The sequence below is a fragment of the Xylocopa sonorina genome, chromosome 11, assembly GCF_050948175.1.
Source record: "Xylocopa sonorina isolate GNS202 chromosome 11, iyXylSono1_principal, whole genome shotgun sequence".
Classification (NCBI taxonomy): domain Eukaryota; kingdom Metazoa; phylum Arthropoda; class Insecta; order Hymenoptera; family Apidae; genus Xylocopa; species Xylocopa sonorina.
The window spans coordinates 10613144-10625898 of NC_135203.1; the positions used below are offsets into that span (position 1 = coordinate 10613144).

At 34.3% G+C, this 12755-nt stretch overlaps 2 protein-coding genes across 3 annotated transcripts; both read left to right on the plus strand.

Moving 5' to 3' along the window:
- Nucleotides 1–333: 333 nt before the first annotated feature.
- Nucleotides 334–4233, plus strand: LOC143428848 (uncharacterized). Its single transcript, XM_076904039.1, has 9 exons — nt 334–450; nt 539–2111; nt 2180–2235; nt 2305–2506; nt 2579–2754; nt 2816–3177; nt 3243–3355; nt 3429–3536; nt 3620–4233. Exons 1-9 carry the CDS (start codon nt 438–440, stop codon nt 3912–3914), a joined length of 2898 nt encoding a protein of 965 aa, XP_076760154.1. The 5' UTR covers nt 334–437; the 3' UTR covers nt 3915–4233.
- Nucleotides 4234–4532: 299 nt separating this feature from the next.
- On the plus strand, nt 4533–12150 carry Yem (yemanuclein). 2 transcript variants are annotated; one of them, XM_076903866.1, is made up of 12 exons: nt 4533–4879; nt 6939–7058; nt 7161–7262; nt 7348–7611; nt 7702–7861; nt 7933–8365; nt 8430–8591; nt 8662–8742; nt 8894–8929; nt 9439–9552; nt 9638–9817; nt 9897–12150. In XM_076903866.1, exons 1-12 carry the CDS (start codon nt 4685–4687, stop codon nt 11191–11193), a joined length of 3144 nt encoding a protein of 1047 aa, XP_076759981.1. In that variant the 5' UTR covers nt 4533–4684; the 3' UTR covers nt 11194–12150. The 2 variants fall into 2 exon arrangements, with proteins under 2 accessions (XP_076759981.1, XP_076759982.1); XM_076903867.1 differs by lacking the exon at nt 8894–8929 and having other exon boundaries at nt 4534–4879.
- Nucleotides 12151–12755: the final 605 nt, after the last annotated feature.

Here is a 12755-nt window from a genome sequence, read left to right on the forward strand (position 1 = left end):
ATAAATAACCCCATAATTATAAAATTACATGAATTATATTACATGGTAATTTATCGGCAGTTCGGTATTATCAGCGGAGTTAAAACTAACTTTCTAGTTACATTTTCGTGAATAGTTGGCTGTACCGATTTAAAATTTTAACGGCCTGTACGTTTGAATGATAATGTCCTGATGAGCTTTAACTTAAAAGATATTGCAAAGCAGTTCATGCGACAAACAGTGCGTAATGCATCTTAATTTTTTACTTTATAAGATAGTAAAAGTATCAGACTAATTGCTGAGTGTTTTACTCTACAATTTCAAGCAGATGTACGTAATCAGTTTCTTTGAATTCCGTTATCTGCTTTTGTTTACACTCCTGTCCTTTATTCACACAGAGGACTATTTTAACCAGAGTCAAAAAGGAGCATTGTTTGAAGATTACTTATTAATAAAGAATGTCTAGTCGCAGTAAGTAAATTTTATACATTTCACACTATTTAAAGTTTATTTTTAATAGTTTTTGGTGATAATTTTAATAAGTTGATTTCTTCTATAGAAAATGAGTTACTGCTTGAAACAAAGTATAAAACGCTAGATAATATAATAATGGGGATCGACGAAAAAGAGGATGAATCTCTTGGTAGTTCACAAAATTTTTGTTTAAAGTTGTCACAAGATTCCGCTATATCTGATAATCAAGATACCAATAACGACGAAGACATAATAGTAATAAGTGACTCTAGCTCTACGTGTTCTACCCCTAAAGATGCCTCTCAATCAAGTTCAGTATCAAAGAAACATCCATTAATAAACAGTAATGTTTTCATTGTGGATTCCTCTGATTCTGGTTCTTCGAACACTGAAAATCAAAAATATTTCCAAAAATGGAGAGCAGAAGCAAAATCCCACTTTATTGACAATTATCAAAATGATATTCTAAAAGAAAATAATATATCATATACATCTGATGAATCTTCATGTAACAGTATCGAACATATCAAATATGTACAAAACATAACAAGTTCTAACAAAACCAGCAGTAGTTATATCACATGTACTACAGGAAACATTAAGTCAAAAGAGATTGTTAATTCTCATGGAAATATATATAATGAAGGAAATTTATTATCAAATTACCCTATTAATAGTAGTAGAAGTAATTCCAAAAGTTCTAAAACTCCTAATAACAGTACATGTAAGAGTTTCAATAGCAGTAAATCTAAGAGTTCTAATGACAATACATCTAAGAGTTCCAATAGCAATAAATCCAAAAATTCTAATAATAATTTCAAGAACTATCTTTCACGTAAAGATATGAAAAATATTATTAAGAATATAAAATCTAAACAAATGGTGTACGAATCACCAAAAATACGGCAAAAAAATGTGGAAGCAGACAAAGATGCAGATGATGACATACATTGTGCCATTTCATCTGGAACTAATGTAAAACAAAGCGATGTAATAATCAATGAAACTGTGGATTCTGAAAGTGAAATTATTCCAGCCTCTCAAACTAACATAACAAATCTTTATAAAACCCATATTAGTAAATATTTTAATGGACAGGATCTGGAGAAAAATATAGAAACAACATGCACTGAACTGTCAGAGAGAAAAAAAAAGCAGATTTTACAATGGCTTATGGTAAATTCACCTGACTCACAAAGTGATAGTTCATTTAGCATCGTGTCCACTAGTAATAAGGATGGTAAAAGCTCTGGAAATAGCAGTTTGGAAAGATTAGAGATGAATTACGAAACTCCGAATAATAGGGAAAGAATACGGCAGCAGCATACGATTGAAAAAGGAATCAAAACTACAGGTTGCGATAAAATACCTCTCTCTACACCATTACGTCAACCTGCAATAAATGAGTTTGTTCAGAGAACAGAAGATAATGTTTCTGTACATTCTAAGTTGACAAAGGGTTGTGCTAAGAATAACATGTTTTCAACATCAACAAATCCTACAACAAATGTGCCACAAAACATAGACATCACGGATTGCGCAGATATATTAGATAAATTGTATGGAAAATCTTGGCGTGACAAAGCTGATACATTGTTTCCAAAAACTGAACCACGTAAAGTTGTTCCTACAAAAAATAGAGCTGTTCAAACTGAAAGGTATGTTACAAGCATTATGTTGTCAATATGTTAATAATTAAAGTTTATATAAATCTATTTTATAATAGAAAGATAACAAGACGAGGAGGATTTAATATATCAGATTCAGATGATTCTAACACATGTAAGTATTTGCATTGTGAATACTATTATTTCTAACGAGGCCATACTAATTATTTAAAATGTTACTTAGCCATGAAAGAATTAAACTTGCAAAATGAAGGCTCAAGAAAGAAAGTTGTTCAGAGAAGTGTTAAACGAAGAGATAGTTTTATTAATGATCAAACATCATCGGAAAGTGGATGTGAAAGTTCCTACCACACTGCATTAACAAATCTTAGAACATCACCGAATAATTTACGGACAAAACAAAAAATGCCGTCCATTGTGCAACAGTAATAAATATATGCTTAAAATGATTATAACTATAAAAAGTTACTTAATAATTGCTGCAATTTCTTGTTCAGATTGGGTGTTCTATGTGATGGAGAGTCTGAAGATGAATACTATGAGAGTAACAATAATCAAAATCTCGATATAGGAAGAAGAAAATTGTCGTTCAATAATAGCGGAAGCGAGGATTCCAGTACTAGTGAATTTGATCCTGACGATGAGGTGCCACCAAAACCTATAGTTAAGAAAGGTATAATATATAAAATAAAGTTACATATAAATTTATATAATATAAGAGATACATTTTATAGATAGTACTAAAAATGCACGACAAATGTATAAATTAAGTACTCCAACTAATGTGAAATATAATAAACTAAAGTCTGAAAAGCATAACAGCTTTTTGGCATCTCTGTCTGAAAGTGTTCCTATCGCTAATGTACATCCAGAAGCTAAGAAGTATAGACTAGATTATAAAAATAATAAAGAAAATTTGTGCAATTATTTGTATAAATTATACAATGAGAAGGTATTCGATAACGAACTACCAGAAGATATGAATATAGAGTGGAATGTTCGTATGAGAGGAACTGCTGGTTATTGTTATAATAAAAAATCAGTGAAAACGATTGGTGGCATCGTAAGATCATCGCGAATAGTCTTAGCGACGAAGGTACGTTTATATAACTGAAGAGAAAAGATATCTGAGATTTGATTTAAATTAACTGTTTTATTTAGATTTTAGATACCCCAGATAGGCTTAGAGATACATTAATTCATGAAATGTGTCATGCAGCTGCATGGTTAATAAATGGCGTATCTGATGGACATGGTCCATTTTGGACAACATGGTATACTGCTACTAATAACTTTGTTAATTACTTTAGCAACAATTAAAAACTACTGTAATTAATTATATTTTAGGGCTAGTAAAGCTATGAAAATATTTCCTGAATTGCCACCAGTAAGAAGATGTCACGATTATAAAATTAAAACTAAATTTACATACAAGTGTGTAAGCTGTGGGTACAGGTAAGATTATATATTATTTATGGTAATTTATAATTGTAAATCCTTAAGAACATGTATCCAAGCAACCTGAAATGTTATTTCAGTATCGGCAGACATTCCAAATCTTTGGATATTGAGAAGAAAAGATGTGGACATTGTTATGGTAAATTTGAATTATTAATAAATAAGACGACAAAGTCTGGAATTGTACAAATGCAGACGCCAAAAAGAGAACCTTCTGCATTTGCACTCTACGTGAAAGAAAATTACAACACTGTTAAGAAAGATCGCAACGTAAGGCATGCAGAAGTGATGAAGATTTTAGGTCAGCAATTTTCAGCAATGAAAATCGCAAAGAGGAAGGAAAATATTAATAACAATTCAGATAATCCTGATTAAACAAACAATCGAAACTGTGTTTAACATATTTTTTTATATGTTTTTTTATTGTACTTATAGCTGCGGATTTCTTTTAGATAACTTGACTATTCCCATTTTATGAGAAGACTTTTTTAATGACTTTCATAACTGACATAGCTTTACCATTGCAGGCATTGGAATGTGACTTGTGAGATAAAATGTTTATTGTAGACGAGATAGGATTATTATATTTGTAAAGATAGATAATTACTATCCAGATAGATAAGTCCGTATAAACGTGATAACGACTTGTAAAGTTTCGTATCGAAATTTTGTAATAAACTGTATGCCCGAATTACAGAGTCGTACCTTTGTTTTAACTTGTACGGATGTATGTATCATAGAAGTAGCATAGAATAACATGTACGTAGATTGAACCGGTTAAGAGGTTAACGTAAAATTGACGTGCATCATTTTGGAAGCATCGACGGCCAGCGTGATGTTTATTGGCAATTAAGAGAGCGATTAATCGTTTTAATCGTCGAGGCGATTGAACGCGTTTCTATGTAGGATATCGTGGTTGGATCGTGCGATGGAAATGTCGCTTAAGATAATTCGCATTGCGAGACGCATGCGTTGGGTTCACGGTGTGGCGGCGGCATCAACAGCGCACTCTAAAAACAGTCGAGCCGAAGATGGCGACGTGCGAGTGGCGGTGTCGGTGCGGTGTTTAAGAGAAAGGACCATGTTGTTACCGCAGTGTTCGCAGTGTTTCCGTGATCCGCGTTGAGTTCGGTGCAAATGTAGGAATGTCAGAGGCTAAACGGGTACCTTTGCAGACCTTGGAGTTTCCGGAGTCCTTGGGCTACGCCGCGAAGAAGGAGAAAAAAGGGGAAAAGGGCAAACAGCTCGCGCCCTCCTTCCGCTTTACACTTACCCTGCCAGAGTCGAACGAGAAGGCATGTCCTGAGTTCAACTATGCACAGCTTCTCAAAGCAGCCGAGGTCAGTTCTTCCTTTCACTCGTATATCCACCAAAGAGAAAACAAAACCCACGACGCGTATCCATACGGTCACGTTTTGCCCAAAACATTTAGATTCGCGCTAAACACCGGCTACGATTTTGTTTCACGGCACGCACTTTGACAAGAAACTGCAAAAATGCCAATGGGATCGCCCATTTTCACAGTACACGAAACGAGGAGAACTTGTACGCGTTACCCGAGCGAATTGTCACGTCGCGGTTACCGCGTGAGCGTCGGCTATCCCACGATATCTCGGACTTTCTTAGTCGCCTCTATCTTCGACTAGAATGCATTAATATTATGTCCAAACTAGTAGAAAAAGATGTGATCAATTCGAAGCCATTGAATAGAAACGTCACTACGTATTGCCGGTATGTGTCCCGTGCCAACGTATGCTTGCTCTCGAACCACCGTATGTTCGAACCATCCTTTCAAACCTGATCACGAACGAACATTTAACGTTTATTTTCGTGACAATCATTATTCCGTGTATGTAGAAAAAACCTGTAAAATTGCTAAAATACGACGATATCGTTCTGCGCTACGAATTCGTAGGAACCACATTCATCTCTCATAGTTACGTACGTGACCATTTGGTCTCGTCGAGCTACGATATATTCAGCAACGGTTTTTTCATCGGTTTCTACGTAAGCGACAGAGTTTAATTTCTGTCTTATCTTGGTGACTTTATACACGTATGTAGAGGATACATCCTTATTAGTTTTGTGATCGATGCACCGAGAGAGAACTCGTGACGACGACGTGCATAAAACACGTTGCATTGTACTTCAGACTAAACGAGTATTCTAAAATAGCGTTATTTGATTATACCGCTTCCTTTTTTTCTATCTTTTCATCATCCATTGTTTGTAGTAATATATTATTAGCATTCGTATCGTTTTCTCTTCTTCACCATTGTGTGGTACAAGGCATTTGACTTTCTTCAAACAAGCCAGATATTAATTTCGTTCGTATCGAACAAGATACAGTGCTCCATAATGATTATTATTTTAATTAACATTTTTAATCACTTGTTTAACTTCTTTTTTTACAAAAAATTGTAATACGTTTCATAAGTTTTGTATTCGAATGCGAGATCAACGAATTGTACATTGAATTGATTTTCGATAGATTTCCGATAGATCTTTTTTGATATTATATTTTAATTATTATGGTGGTACACGCATCGATTCAATTCTGGACGCGCCGATCTTTTGAGGAGTTACATTTGAAAAGTTATTAGTATTTGTTATCTTACAGCATGGCGTAATGCTACGTATGTATAAAACTATCGTGTGCAAATAAAGTAAAATATGAAATATTAACAATGATATTTGGATTAAGCTACATACGTTCCGTTAGAAAAGAAAAGAATCTCTTTCAATAATTTTATTATACACTATTTTAATTATTCGATACAATTAATTTTAAATATTATTTGTAATATAAAATATATCGCTCGAATTTATTGACGATTTTTGTTGGGATCAATCATTCGTTGTAGCGTCCCTCGTACTAGGAGAGCAGAAGATAACAAGGAGTTGCGCGCTTCGGAAGAAAGTGCAACAGTGACATTCTGCTCGTAGTATGTGCTCCTAGTATGAATGGACAGTTTATGGCCCTCTTTTGAGTTCTATTTCTCATTCGTTTTTGTTGCTCATGTTTCAGGATGTACTCTTTACAATATATATGTATGTATATATGTACGAAAACATAAACTGTTCATTCATATACAAATATAGAATAATATTGGATTTAAACATTAACCGATAAATAAATTAAGACAAAAATTGTAATTTCATTTACTCTGGACGCATGCAAATATTTGAATTCTAAATACGATTATTACCGATGAACGCGTGCATGCGCAAAACGTCGAGCTATTCTTTAATGTTTAATAATCTCGCGGACGCGCGCGGCGAACTTGAAACGGATCGTAATTTCTCACGCGTTTAAGAGCCGACGCATTCAGTTAACGATTGTAAATTGTTTTCGGATGATTTCCTTACAAGAGAAATATGCGTCATTTTATTTTATAGAAGAAACGTAGGAAAGAATTGAAACGAGGGGACGAGAATGCGACCAATGGACTGTCTTTCGATGACGACGATGACGATGACAAACTCCGCGATATGGCGAGAAGGTTTGAGGCGAAATATGTATGTAAAACGTAATTTTTTTTAAATACTTGATAATTCCAGTGAATATCGGACATGTGCAAATTTGTTTTTTATTAACCACGAAGCATTTAATCTTTGCAGGGAACATCTACTACGGGAAAGAAGAGGCATAAGTATGACGAGTATGTGGATTTGGGAGCTGGTTACGATGAAAATGACTCTTTCATCGATAATACCGATGCGGTATGTAACGCGGTTACCGTTTTTCATTATTTCTATCGGCACGTGTATTATTGCATCGATGTTGCATCCAATTCAATTATTTTAGTATGATGAAATTGTACCAGAAGAGATGACTACGGCACATGGAGGCTTTTACATCAACTGCGGGGCTCTTGAATTTAGAACAGCCGATCGACAATCGTTGGTCCATAATAATAATAACAATAATCAGAGCAACGACGATGAAAGTAGCGAAAGTAGCGAGGAAGATACGGAGGATGTGGACAGTCCCAAGAGATTGGAGAAACGGAATCTCAGTTCATCGGATGAAGATGATACTGAAGATAACGCGGGTGATCAGCTAAGAAAAGTAATGGGGTCTATACAGTACAATATATTTTTTAACGTGTTCTTCATTGCGCGTCAAGTATTTTTCCTATCTTTTCTCTTTTTTTTTTAGAAACAAAAGGTAGACGAGAACGGTGAAAAAAAGCAAAGTCAAGAGAATGTTATTAAAAAGAAGAAGAAACCACAAACTTTGCAAGAACAGCAGAATTTTCAGCAGGACGCGGATGTTTTGAACAGACCGAAGGAAAAGGGGGAAACTACAGATGCTGAAGGTGACGAAACTGCATAAAGTTTTTAAAGGAATTGCAATGCTGCAGAAGTATCGCAATGATATACATTTCAGTTTCAGAGGATCAAGAAGACAAGAAGAAATCTGATAAAACAGAAGCGCAAAAGAGTAAAAATGCAACGGATAAAAAGTTTGATATTAAAAAACTTGAGAAAAAGCCATCAAATAGTAATGGTTTTGACGGGAAAAAGTTAGAGTTAAAGAAATTAGGTGATAAAGATAGTAATATTGATGACGCGATAGAGAGTGTAGTTAATGCTGCGAGAGTTGAAGATGAATCGAGTAGAGACACGACAGATTCCGGTAAATCTCGGTGTATAGGTACAGAATCTGAGTGTGACGATATTGACAGAATAGAAGCACCATTGCCTGATTCTCTTCCAGAAAATGTTGTAGAAATAGTCAATAAGTTAAAGGCACGGGCTGAAAATAGTAAAGAAGGAAAGACTAAATTTTTTAATCCAGCAGTGAATTCATTATTATTTGGGTAAGTAATCCCAATTAAATGTTTTATACTTAAATAAAAGTAAACATTAGTATTATAATTCCAGTTTAGAGAAAAGGTTACGGATGCTTTCACCCCCGAGTTTAAGGCTAGAAACGTATGGGCATCTTGCACGATTTTTACCACGTAGTAAAGTAGTACTTCAAAATAGAGCAAAGAAATTGTTTGTGCAAGATCTTGACGATAAAACTAAAGAGCTTATACAAAGGTAGTTCTTTTGCATTATTAGAGACTTGATTGATATACTATAATTGTAATTAAATTTGGCTTATTCGTAGGTTGAAAACGGTGATTGATGAAATAATGCCATCTGTGATGTATAAATATCTAAATGAGTGTCAAAAAGTGGCTGAAGGAAAGTAAGTGTTCTTTTTTTTCAAACATGTATAATTATATTCATAGATAGAAAAGACAAAATTAGAGATAGCAATAATTTTTGTGATTTTAAAGTATAAGTGAAGTATATATATATTTTTGAATGGAAACTTACTACAATTTTTTATTTCTTAGTCCTCATTTATACTGGGATATATACCGGTACTGTTGGTAAGGTGCCCCTCGTAAGAGGAAACCTTTTCTATTTTCATCTTTTCGATTGTTCTTTATCTTCCTTTTCTCGATCTCTTCTAGTTTTTCCTAATCATGCTTATATACATATATCTAGCTCAATGTTTTATATCTTCGAAGGATAGTTACCATACTGCAGATTTTTTCTAATTTTTTTACTATTCTTCTTGACATAACAAAAAAACGAAAACGGGGCTTTTTATCATCAGTATCAGTGTTTGGTTCCTCATACGCATCCTCTTTTCTTTTTGTCAAGCAACAAAACTTTTTTCTTCACTGAAGTTCGATTCAGTGATCACACATATATTATATGCTGCATATATTTTTACTTAATATAATTCATAATAAATGCTTATACAGGAATTTTCTGGTTTATAGAATTTTATCATGATAAATGCTGATCATCATTCTTCATTATCGGCGTGATAAACATTTTTATATAGAGTTTATCTATTCTTCTTTATTCGTAATCAGTGTTTCCATTTCAGGGAAACGGAAGGATCACCCGAAGATGTTGAAAATTCGGTTGACGAAGATATTTGCGAGGATGTAGATAAGTCAAAAATTCCTAAAAAACAATTTCCTTGGACCGAAGAAGCAAAGTAAGTTCCCAAAATAGATTTTAAATAAGTGAAATGAAGAGATGTTACGCGACAATTAATCATTATATTTTTTTTCTTTGAGTAGAAAACTTGTTGCTGAGATCGCTAATCTACAGAGCCAATGTTACGATGTATCAAGATCGAGAAAATACAGTAAACATAGTTTTGTTGCGTCTTTTATAATTCGACAAGTGCTACCGTTATGGCCACGTGGATACATGTCGGGGCACGAGTTATTGAAGTTTGTTGGTAACGTTGAACCTACGTAAGTAATATTGCACACTCTACATAAGCACGAATCCTTCAAGAATTATATCTATCATAATGAATTAATTTGTTTTTAGCACAAAGAAGAAAACGAAAAAGTTAAAAGAGATTGGCAATGGTAATGCTGTCAATTCTTCAGAAAATGTGATGCAAAACTACAGTTCTGCAAAAGTTGAACCATCAAGTACAAGTGCCGCTTCGCAGGAGAAAGTTTCATCGAACGTGTCTAAAATTCCGAATGTTACAGAAAATTCTACAAATTATGTAAAACAAGGAACTACAAAATTAAATGATAATACAGAAAAGAAGCAACATAGTATAAAAAATAAAGATAAAAATAAAGATAGTAACAACTCAGGACAACATCATGAAAATTCAACAGTTACGTCTAATAATTCCAGTGTAGGTAAAATTTCCGTTGTGCCTACAGCCCAGCTTATGGCGCAGAACCCTGTTAAAAGTCACGTGGAAAAGATTAATTTGATGGATTTAGGTAATAGTTCTCTCTCTATTACGCCAGTTAATGACTTTCACAAATCGTCTAATAAGATTAGTGAAAATAAGAAAGACGTAGTCTCTATTACTGCTTATTCTGAAGCTTCAAATGTTCTTCCAAATATAAATGAAGTGCCTCATAGTGGACATCATTCCGTACATAGACAGGAAGCTTCGTATACATGTACAACACAGTCGCAACATTCTAACTATTCCACGTCGAATCAAACATCTGTACATACAAAACCTGTTTCTTTAAAGCATAGACTGTTACACGAAAACTCTGACGTAAAGCACGACAAGAGATTAGAAGATAAAGATGCCGATTTGATAACAAAGACTGAGAAGAGGGACAAAAAACGGGAGCGATGCACGGAAGTGAAACACAAGTCGCATGACGTGAAAAAAAGGAAAAAGGATCAAAAGGTATTAGATAAACAATTAGGACATGTTAATTCAGATGTAGTGCCTATACAGCAGCAACAGAAACCATCGCTTACGAAAGAGGAACAAGAACAGAGACAGAACGAAGAGACAATTGCTGCTACTAATTATTTAAGTCAAATCGTTAACGATGATGTAACATTGAGAGGAATGTCGGATAAACGAAAAGATACTGGACTTATTTTGGAAGAATCGGTAGGCAACATGGTACAACCCACGGATCAAGAGAAACACGTTCAAATGGTGATGAGATCGTTAAAGGAGTTGCAAGAATTGCAAGAGATGAAATATTCCCCAAGTAATTCACCAGTTAGTAGTAATATGCAAAAACCCAACAAATCGAATACACAATGTGCTACTTACCAAGATGAATATTCACGCTTATATTTAAAAAAGGACGTTAAACTAAAGTCTAAAGAAGATTCACAATGGTAATGTGTCTTCGATCAATATGCACTGTAGACGTAAATTATGTTGAAAAAAAAAGAAAAAAAAAAGAAAAGCCAGTGACCAGATAATAATTTCATAGAAACCTATAGGCGGACTTTTTTCAGTAAATCTGTATTATTTTTTATGAGAAACCAGTTAGTGTGAAACTGATCAGAACTTCTTCCATTACTGTCAAGTCGCTATTTATTATCGACGACCAAACCACATCCAACTGATAAAATAGCGTGCCGCGATTGTATCGTATATATCGCATCAATTTTTAAATATTTTAATAAACCGCCAAATTGTGTAAATATATTCATTCGTAGTAATTTGAGAACGCGCGCGTGTACAGAGTAAGTATAAATTATAGAAAATATATTAATCGTATAGATACTTGTAAATAAGTTAGCGTCCATTCAATCGCAGTGAATGGGGTGGTCTATGGAGATCTACTTTTGTATTTGACGGCGTATCGCTTGCCGGTTTTAACGTGTTTATTACCGTAACCGCAACGGTTAAAAACTTGCGGTATGGTCGTGTACCAGCGTCATCTTCTTTTAGGGGGAAAACAAAAAAACAAAAAAAAGACTAATCGCGAAGTGCTTCTTTTACTTTTACGTACTGCCAGGATGTAGGGAGGGACGGGTCGATACATTTATTTTATCGTAGTAGCTAGAAAATACCTGGCCACCCTGAATCACCGAGCGAAAAGAAGAAAAAAAAAAAGAATATTTCGAACGGTGTTCCTTTTCGTGCACGAAAGGTAATTATGATTTTACGATGCGATGCTGAGAAGAATGGTGATGTGTATGTATATTTTTCGATGTGTATTCGGAGTTAAAAGTTATTGCCTTCCAAATTGTTAATTTGAAACAGTTGTAGAGGTGAATCGACTAATTCGCCTCTCGAAAGTAAAACGATAAATGTTACAGCAGGAGTACGTATTGTTGTTCGCGTTCGCATTTTACGTGTGTAATGAAAAGCCCAACGTGTGTTTAAAATCCATTCAAGCGGACACTGAATTATTTTAAAGGTCCCGGCAAAACGTTTATTTAATCGTTTATTCAAAGTTGCGTTCAGAGTTTGTAAGCCTGTATAATTGGTATGCGATTTAGCTGAGCTGTTGAGTTTAACGAGCAATGTGTAAAAGTGCGAATGTGCGTGAAAGTACTTTTTAGAAAGAGCTGCAATATTTTTGGAACACGAAAATGATTAATGATTATATTATAAGCCACAGTACCCTTCCCCCCTCCCCCTCACCTCTCCCGTCTTACCCTTACGATACTTAGAGTATGAGTAAGCGTCTTGTACAATTCTTCACCGAGAATTTCCACGAAGGCGACTTAAAATATAAGTTTTGAATATTTTTTACAATATCTATACATTTCTTACCTTTTTTTTGTTCACCTCTGTCCGGCATCTGAATTGCAGATGTGCCTTTTTAATATTTGGAAGCTGTATATATTATACGATTACCCGTACGAATAATTTATTTCAAGCTTTTTTTTTTGTATAATTTGTACGTTCTAACATACACGCATTAAAATGATTCTAACGCAACGAGT